Source organism: Echinops telfairi, unplaced genomic scaffold, assembly GCF_000313985.2.
Source record: "Echinops telfairi isolate 266 unplaced genomic scaffold, ASM31398v2 ScPeMD7_9;HRSCAF=40, whole genome shotgun sequence".
Lineage (NCBI taxonomy): Eukaryota > Metazoa > Chordata > Mammalia > Afrosoricida > Tenrecidae > Echinops > Echinops telfairi.
This window is the reverse complement of record NW_022103906.1, coordinates 80552772-80562935: the sequence shown is the minus strand read 5'-3', so window position 1 is coordinate 80562935 and position 10164 is coordinate 80552772. Positions and strand designations below refer to the sequence as shown.

Here is a 10164-nt window from a genome sequence, read left to right as displayed (position 1 = left end):
GGCCCCGCTAACTGCCAACCTCCGGACGCGGGCCGCCGCGCTTACCCGGGCCTCGTCCGGGGCGCCGCCGCCGCTCCCTCCGGCCTTGGTGGCAGGGCAGCTGGCAGCGCGGGTCTTGGAGGAGCGGGTCCGCGACGAGATGAAATGGCTACTGCCGCCGATTGCCCCAGGATCTGCTCCGGCCCCAGGCCCAGGCCCAGGCCCAGGCGACTTGGACCCGAGAAGGCGTAGAGAGCTCTTCCGGGTGTTCACCATGGTCCGGCCAGGGGAACGGGATCCGCGCCGCGGCCGCCGCGCCCCGGGGAGACGAGTGAGGCCGGTCCACCAGCCGGGCACTCACGGCCAGCGGAGCTCAGGCGGGCCGGGAGGGACGAGCCGGCCCGGGCTGTGCGGCGCGCGGGCGAGGACAGGCGAGCGTGAGGCCGAGGAAAGGAAGTCGGCGTGCAAAGGCAGGTCGCGAAGGCGGGAGCGATGCGCCCGGCCGGCACGCAGCCCCGCTGCCGGCTTCGCCCTCCTCAGCGGGAGCTGAGCGGAGCCGCCATTTCTGCCCCTTTCTCTCTCGTTCTAGCTCTCACTCTGTGCGTCAGGGCTCCAGCGCCGCAGGGCCGACGCGACCGCTTCGGGCCGTGACCGCTGCGGGGCGCTGCAGGGCCACCCAGCCCTGCCCTTCGCGCTTGCTGCCCCTCCCCCTCCACTCCCCCTCCTTCAGCTCCCATTAGGCCCCGCCCAGCGATCGGCTGCGGGGCGCTGCAGGGCCGCCCAGCCCTGCCCTTCGCGCTTGCTGCCCCTCCCCCTCCACTCCCCCTCCTTCAGCTCCCATTAGGCCCCGCCCAGCGATCGGCGCCAACGCGGGGCTGCGGAGGAAGGGACGCTCTGGGCTCAGTCATCTCTATGATTTTCTGGTCTAGCGGGCAATCCAGGCTCTGTAGGGGGCTGGGGGCACCCAGTCATTATGAGCTGGGAGCGCAGTAAATGGTCCTCCAGCCCTTCACACCTTGTCGAGACCGAGCACCCTAGACACTCCCACCATTTACCTTAACTGACCTAACGACTAGGAAAGGGGGGGGGGGGGGGGGGGGGGGGCGGGGGAAGGGCGGCGAAGCCGGTGATGGAGAAGGTGCAGTGAACTGAGTTGGAATCCCAGAGCCACCTCGTAAAAATGAGAATAAACTGTGCAAAAACACATGTGCAGTATCTGGCAACAGAGTGGCTAAAAGGCGGGGAAGGGGAGGGAGAGCTACAATCCTTCACCTTTAAACAAAGCCAAGCAGGAAGGGTCGTTTCCTACAACCTCAGCCAGATCCAAGGCGGAGCCACAAAGGAACAATTTCTGCCCACTGGCCCCCAAAATAGAAAATTTGTGATTTAGCTTTCAAAGAAAAATATGTTACGGCTTGCAATATATATTACAACTGATGCTGTAAAGTAGGAAGTATGTTTGTTTCACAAACCCATGGTACAGAAGAAGTGTCTAGCCTATGATTGGGCAGAAGTTCTTAGTGTTGACTACACTGGGGGAAATAGAAGACTAGAAGAGACCTGTGGAAATCACCGGGCGCCTTCAAAATTAGAGCACGCAGCCATCGGAGCTGCCAATCATTTAGCAGAAATGCACATAGCACTGGGGCCGAGGCTGGTTTTCTTTGTGGAAGCTGTACATTCCAGGAAGTGACTAATCTTTGTTATGTTAATTTGAATGTCGTAGGCCTTCCTAGTCACTTCACACACCACTGAAAACTAGCCTTTTAACTTCTGTGTGGAGATCTCAGATTGGAAGTGGGCCTGAATTTTCCTGAGTCCTAAAGCTATGAAATCACTTCAAACCTTTCAATTTGGTGAAGAATAGTAAGTGTGGGGAGTGTCTGGGGAGGTGTACAAATGAGTATGGTAGCAATGTGATAGCAAGGATTTGATTGCTTTCCTCCTTTCTTCCTTTTGCATTTGGTTATATAGTCTTAAACCTGGGACAGTGTATTAGAGATTAAATTCTGACCACTCTTGCTGAAGGCTATGCATGACAGGGAAGCCCAAAACCTGGAGTCCCCAAGGAGATTAAGTCTCCATTTGAATTCCTTCTGACCATTGATAAGGGATGTGAATAGTCTTGCCCTCAGGCAGAGGGAATCACCTCCACTCCCTTTAGCCTGCCCAGGGAGGGGCAGTCTCCCTCAGGGGGTTGCCTGGGTGTATCTTTGATGGCCATCACTGCACTGGGACTGGTCCTTGGGATCCCATAACCAGGAGTCATGCCTTCTAAGCCTTGCCCTGCCAGCCATGGTGCAGCCAGCCATAGCCACTCTCCTGTCTAACATAATGTACACGTCTAACAATCATGGTCCTCTTCCCACTTCGAGAGCTCTACCTGTAACTAGGATGTATTGATCTGCTGCTAGTCATGAATTTGTGAGTTTCCTTTGTGTTCCATGCCTTTCTTGTGGTCACTTCCTGCCTGTAAACCCACTGACCTTTGTGACCCCCATGCTAACCTCAGCAGGATCCTATGTCTTTGCCTTGTCTTTGGCTTATTTAAGACTTAAATGTTCTCCTTGAATTATATTTGAGATTTTCGATCTCTTTTGTTCTCTAAAACAACAGAAAATATTACAATTTGAGTTACTGTAGCCAATACTATTTACTATCAAAAAGTGCTTGCCCTAAACCCAACTGGTATTAGGTATGTTGCCCTGCTTAGATATGTGGATATTGAAAGACATTAATAACAGAGATGTAGCGCCATTCCCCACCCCCAGTTCACAGACTAGGAGGACATAAAGGACAGGCAAGGAACTGTTGAGCTACAATACAATGTGATAAAAATGAGGCACAAACATGCAGTGATATTAAAGAAACCCTGTGTGAGCGGTGATGGCCCTTAAACCACAAGACAGAAAACAAGGACATTGCCCTTGCATTAACATGACAGGTTTTGGTCTAAGAGACAAGGGTCTACCCTTGCAAAAGATGATATAGAAAAATTTCCCCTAGCACCAATCCCCATGCTCAGTGTAAACAGCTCAATCAATTATGAAATCAATCTGAACCAAGCAACAATTCATGGACTATATTGCCATAAACTCCTGTCAATAGTACCTTAAATTCTAGATCATTGGATAAATTATTGATGCTATCAATGTAATCATCTTATACTCTACTGCAAGGGTGTCAAACTGGCATCCCGCGAGCTGAATGCGGCCCCAAGGTAATTTTTTATGGCCCACAATGCTCTGAAATAAAATGAAAATAGAAAAAAATTGCTATGAAGAAAATAGTGCTTAAGGGAGATCGAGCAATATGCACACTCAATTCCCTCATTACATTTTATTTTAGAGCACCGTGGACCACAAAAAATTACCTCAGGGCGGGCCACCAGTTTGATACCCCTGCTCTAAGGGGATAATTGACAATGTTCAACTTTTTTGTTTCTTTTGTTTGGGGAAGTTCTTTATGTTTCGTTTATTTGGTTCTGTTTTTGCTGATTGTTTTTGTCATAATATGACTGCCAAAGTAAACCGGAGTCATTCATATCTGGGGACAAGCAGTTAGATTCTAGGCTCCCACTTAATTCTAGCCCTATTCCAGAAGTTCTTATCACAGGACTCTGCTTAATACTCACCTTCATGAAGAGATCACTGAAAATAAGTATGGTGAAGAAAGCAGATAGTACTATCAATTGGAGTCTTCAAAGTCTGGGGTCTGGAGTCTGGGGTCTGGGGTCTTCAAAGCTTATTATAATCAAACAAGCAGCTACCTAAATGAGGCATCAACTAAGTCCACATCTAAAAAGATGACAATAACAAAATCCAAATATGATGAAGGGAAATGTATCAGAGCTTAAACTGTAAACACCCAATTTGTAGAAGAACATGGAGAAGAATGGAAACCCAAACTCCATCTGCAGTGTCTGGTTCGATTGGACCTCTGGCAGATCCCCTCTAGTCTTAGATGAGGCACTCAAACAGCTTTACTATGAGACAGATTATTGTAAACTTGGTTAGGGTGGATCCAACGACGGTATAATATGATACTTGGTCAGTTGACTGCTCGCATGAACCAACCTGAATTTGCTCTAGGCTCAAATATTTCTCAATTCTTCCAAGAAAGAAATTTCTTCTGACTTTTTCAATATTGCTTTTTTCTTTATTACTCTCTATTTTTATCTTTATGTTGTTATTGTTGTTTTCTTCATACTGTATGGTTTTGGTTTTTATTGTTTCTGTTAGTCTCCCAGTTTGTGAAGCACAGAAGGAGCTGATGCATAGAGACAAGAACTGAGGCAATGGGCTATCAGGAGGAGGGAAAGAGGGAAGGGGAGGGGAATTGGGGAGTGATCAGGGGATGCAGGAGAGGGGAGAGAGCATTAGAGCTGATGGGGATGATACATATACAACTCTTTTTAGAAGCTGTTTAACTGTGAAAGTGTATGACATGTGAATATTATATTGAAGCAAACTGACCAAAGGAATGCTATTTGTTGACTGCTGAATGACCTGCCTCCTTCCCCTCCCATCTCAGAAGTGCCACTATGATTGGCTTTAGAATGTACTCTTATGTTCCCAAGATCAGGACATTGTAATTAATCTCTAATATTGTTCCTTTTGAATCAATCCTGTACGCTGCAACACTCATACTAAAAAATTATAACATTAATTTTGCTGTTTGCTTTTGTCATACCTGCTCGAGCTATAAAAAAGCCCCTGACAAATGAGGTTTTACCTATATAAGCCGGCTATTATCTTCACTCTGGACTGCAATCTAAAGAATCACTTAGATTATTGAAGTCCAGTAAACTGAATAAAGACTCTTCTACATGTCAAGACATTGTGGCTTATATTTATTTGAACCTGCAACAATATCAATAAAACTTTTAAAAAAATAAAAGAAAGAAATCAAACCTTGACCTATGGTTACCATGGGTGAAGAAGGAAAAGTTTTTTGAAAGGAATAATAATAATGGTTGTACAACATGAAGAGTATAACCAATGGCACTGAATTATACATGTTGAAGTTGTTGAATTGGTGAATGTTTTGTTGTGTATGTTTTTGCCAAATAGAAAAAAAAACACACATGAATATCAGTGAGTACAGGGAAAAAGAAAATGTTCTAAAATTGATTGTGGTAAAGAGTGAACAATTCCTCTGGATATGGTTGAACTATTGAATTGTATGATATGTGGATGAAGAGCAAATAAAACTATTTAAAAGAAAGAAACAAGGACAATAAAAAGGAAAATTTGAAAAAGGCTTAGAAAAGTTACTTCTTTCTCACAGTATCAATCGGTGAAAAAACATCTTAATAGATTTTTTCTAATACTATTTTAAACTACATCTATAAATCAGCAAGATATTGAGTGAGCGCAGGAATTCAGACAAGTAAGTAAAGCTCTAAAAATAGCCATCAATTTCAATACATTTGCTCAAACCTCGTAAATTTGACCTTCTATTGTCTCTGCTTCAGGAGCTGCCAAGGAGAGAAGACCAAGTCCAGCGCTGCTCAAAGCCAGGCATCCAATGGATCACCTCGCAAAGCACTGGTAGACCATGAGTCACCCCAAGTATACGAGTGAGTTAGAACTCTTAGAACTCAGCAAAAGACCAATAGCCTAATTTTTAAATGAGCAAAGAACTTGAGTAAAACATTTTTAAAAGTTATACAAATAGTTATGAACACAAGAGAAAAATGTTCTATATCAGTAGACACTCGGGTAAGGCAGATTAAACCACAAGATACCATTTTACACTTACTAGGATAGGCTGGGCTTTCTACTCCGGTACTCAGCTACTGTGTGGGAAACCCACAATGCCAAGTGTTGACATGGCTGAGAATAAATAAGAGCCTCACCATATTGTTGGAAGGAATGTAAAATGGTGTGGCCTTTTGGGAACAATTTTTGGAAAACTGGTAAAGTGAAAATAAAATCTAAAGTTAGTTAATAGTCCACAGAAAAGTTAGTTTCTTGGTTTTGAAACTACACCATGGTAATGTAAGACTGACCAAGTAACCTGAGCAGCTGGATTCTACGAAGAAGGCAGCATCAGGATTGGAGGAAGACTCATCACAAAGCAAAGAATTCATTTACATGGCTCTTTTAGCCAGAGCCTTTGTTACTCCCACCAAATGACCTTCATTTTCCGGCTATGTCTGGGTACGAAGGTGGGGGAAGATACTGATTGTGTGATTGTACTATGAGTCAGCTGTGAGTGATAGTTAACAGGGTTAATTGTGATTACCATCCTGCTAGAGTGGTTATGTGTTGGGCTGCTAACTGCAAAGTCAGCAGCTCAAAACCCCTAGCTGCTCCTAGGGAGAAAGATGGGCTTTTCTCCTGCTGTGAAGAGTGACCGTCCCCGAAACTCACAGGGGCAATCCTACCCTGTCCTATACGGTTACTGTGAGTCAGCAGGAACTCGATGGCCACGAGTTTGGTTTGGTGCTCTGGAGATACACAAGTATGTCTGTCAGAAGCCAGAGGTGGGGATCTCACCAGTGAGAGAGGTGAGAAATGAGTGTAGAGTGTCCTTTAGATCATGCATCTGGTTGACTCTCTGCTGGACCTCCAGTTCTCGGCGCTGATTTCACTAGCTTCCACAGCCTCAGGGATGAGGAGGAACCTCCAGATGCACTTCTGAATTTTGGACCTGGGATTTACCAGCACTCACAAGACGTGAGTCCCTTTCCTTTACAGTGGGATTTCTGGATGGCCACTGTGGGGGACACTGAAGAACCCTGGGACATAAGGGGAGATTAGCAAGAGGAAAAGATGTTGGTTGATGTCAGGGGTGATGAGTGGTCCAGGGGTTTGGGAAAATGATACATTTGGGATTTATTGAATCTCCACCTTACTGGTACTTCTATTGTGTTTAAGTTTCTGAAAATAAATTAGTTCTGCACTCATTAATAGCCTCCAATATGCAAATGGAACAACCTTGCTTGCTAAAGAAGACTTGAAACACTTACTGATGAAGATTAAAGTCGACAAACTTCAACATGGACATAATGTAAAAAAAAAAAATTCCTCACCACTGGACCAATAGGCAACCTCATGACAAGTGAAGACAAGATTAAGCTACTAAGGATTTCATTTTATTTCATCCACAATCAATGCCCAGAGAAGCAGCAATCAAGAGATCTACTATCTCCTGTACATAGACCATGTTATCAGGAGAGATCAATCCATAGAGAAGACATCATCATCCTCGGTAAAGTGGAGAGGCAGTGATAAAGAGAAAGACCCTCAAAGAGACGGATTGACACTGTAGCTGCAACCAAGGGCTTATGCACAGGAATAATGTAAGGATAGTGAAGGACCAGGAAGCACTGTTGTACAGAGGGGCCGAAGGAAGCAGAACCCGTTCAATGGCTCCTAAAAGAAGAGCAATGAAAGGTGTGTGATCAACTGAGCAAACTGGGTGAGGAATCTACAGGAGCGCTCTGTTATGTATTTGAAACGTTTCTGAAAATGAAACTTATTCAAAAATGTAAAGTTTCCTTTTAAACAACAAAGGCTAACCTTCCCAGCTGAAGAAAAGTCAGGATAATTTGCCACAAGAAGATGTGGATGACAAGCTATGTCAGAGGTTCAATCAAAGGACAGACAGGCCTGTAAGGTGAACAGGAATAGCAGGGAGGTACACACTCATTCAAACAATCAACCATACAAGATCCAAAGGGCAGCACTTGCCCAGGGTTAAAGCTCAGAAGGCAAGAAGATATAGGGAAAAAGGATGAGTGGGAACAGTAAACGCAAGGAGAAAGTGGGAAGAAAGAAAATTACATTATGAGGCTCCCAATCGATATCACAGAAACAAAATGTGTCGGATTTGTCCACTAGAAAACCAGTTTGCTCAGTAAACTTTCACCACAATCACAATTAAAAACAAGACTTTGCTATATGATTGTACATCATGCATAGGGGGAGAACTTGAATTACACTATGCTTATATTTTTGCATGATACTTGTCTGTGACAAGTTAAAGATTTATACGCCAGATCCTAGAGCATGGTCCTGAAGATGTGGTTCCTAGACCTGCAGCAACATGATTATAATTACCTGGCCACTTGTGAAAATGAAAATGATGGGGCATAACACCTGAATTAGAAACACCAAACTGAAACTTAATAATCTGGATTGTATCAACCCCTTTTGATGATTCTATGGACATTGTAATTTGAGAATCATTGCCACATGCAACTATTTAAAAATATATATATCAAGTAGTACAGCTAATAGAACAATGTTATTCTGTTAGTTGCCTTTGAGTTGGTCTCAATTTATGGCAGTCTTACAGATAACAGCACACATTGTTGCCTGACTCTGTGCCATTTTCAAGATCTTTGATACCCTGTTGCCCCGAAAATAAGACAGTGTCTTATTAATTTTTGCTCCCAAAGATGCCTAGGTCTTATTTTCAGGGGATGTCTTATTTTTCCATGAAGAAGAATATGGTACACATTTATTGTTTTTTGTTTTATTAAAAGAGACCTCGCACTTCCTGTCTGCTCTGGCTGCGCTGCGGCCACCAGTGAGCTCTGCGGTGGTGCCTGCCACTATGGTCCAGAGTTCGGAGTTACGGTAGCTTCAGGGGAGGCCTTATTTTTGGGGAGGTCTTATTTTCGGGGTGCCTTATATTTCAGCGAGGGGCAAACTGTAAGTAGGTCTTATTTTCGGGGAGACGGTATGTTTGAACCCATTGTTGAGGCTGTTATGTCAATCCTTCTCCCTGGAGGTTTTCCTCATTTTCGCTGACACTGTACCAAACATGATGCAAAATTAAGGCTTGGCTTCTATACACCAACAAGGACTATTCTCAAAAAGAAATTAAGAAAATAATCCCATTGACTATAACATCTAAAGGAAAGCACCTTGGGATAAATTTAACTAGACAGGTAAACATACACAAGGAAAATTATAAAACATGACTAAAGGAAATGAAAGGAGACCTAAATAAGTGGAAGGACACGCTATGTTCATGGAGTGGAAGATTTACTATTGCTAAAATGTCAATACTACTGCTCTAAGTGACTAGATCTATCAATGCAATGCATTCCCTCTCACAAGTCCAACAGCTTTCTTTAAAGAAATAGATAAGCCACTCCTCAAACTTTAATAGAATTACAAGAGCCACCAAATAACCAAAGCAATCTTGTAAGAAAGAACAAAGTAAGAATCTCTTCAAAAATAGTATTAGGTCAAAAAGCATTGAAGGCTGCTCAGAAGGGCCACAGAAAAGTAAGCTTAAAGTAACTCCTTACCGTGCTTCTGGAGCACTGGTTTGAGAGCTGAATTCACCGAAGAATCCCCAATCATTGAACGGCGGTGGAAGGTCTCACAAAGGACTGTGACTTGAGCCAGTAGGGTGGAGGTCGTGTGTGATGCTCAAGCTCAGACCGAGATTCTTTACCAGAAGCTGTCAAATGAAAAAGCAGGCTAAGATAAGGTGAGACTATTGGAAAGGATTATTGCAAGGTGAGGGAAGGAGCTCCAACAATAAGGGGAGGGGAGCCATTTCAGCCAGAGACTGCTCGACCAACACAAGACAAGTCTGGATTTAGATCAGGAGAGCCCTTATTTGAAAGAATTATTGCTAGTGGATGGAAAGAGCCCTTTCAAAAGAAGAAGGGGGCCTACAAAAAGAGGTGGAACCCTGAGGTCTGCAAATTCCATGGGGTAGAAATAGGTCTAGTTATGTAGGACAAACTTGTGAAGGTGTCAGTCCTAGGACAGTAAAACCCACTACCGTAGAGTGGAGCCAGGTTCAACTCAGAGTGACGCTACGGAGCAGAGCACTGCTGCTTCCTAGGGTTTCTAAAACTAAATCTTTATAGAAGCAGACTGTCTCTGGTGGGTTTGAATCAGTGACCTTGACACTCCTTGTGATAAGACCAGAGACAATTTTACCCCAAGGTCAACTTCATGGTGACACCACAATCAGAATGGATTGGAAATTAAGAACAGTGCCCATTGATAGCCAGCAAGCAGGTTGTACACTGGCTCTGCCTGAAAATGATTCAAACTTCAAGGACCTGGGGCAGAGAGAGAGAGCTTCGTCAAGTAAGGTAGCCATTATTTTGTCCAGATTGCTTGGTATGCACTCAAAATTCACTACCATTGAATTGATTCTGACTCAAACAGTTCAGCTGAGACCACATATGAGAAAAGTCTTATT

General features: G+C 44.2%; 1 protein-coding gene across 1 annotated transcript in view; it reads right to left on the bottom strand.

The window, feature by feature from the left end:
• The window catches only part of ATAD2B (ATPase family AAA domain containing 2B), a 173536-nt gene extending 173281 nt beyond the window's left edge, over nucleotides 1-255 (bottom strand). The window contains exon 1 of the mRNA XM_004696060.3: nucleotides 46-255. Coding sequence (XP_004696117.1) covers nucleotides 46-255 — 210 coding nt within the window. The remainder of the gene's footprint in view (nucleotides 1-45) is intronic.
• Nucleotides 256-10164: the final 9909 nt, after the last annotated feature.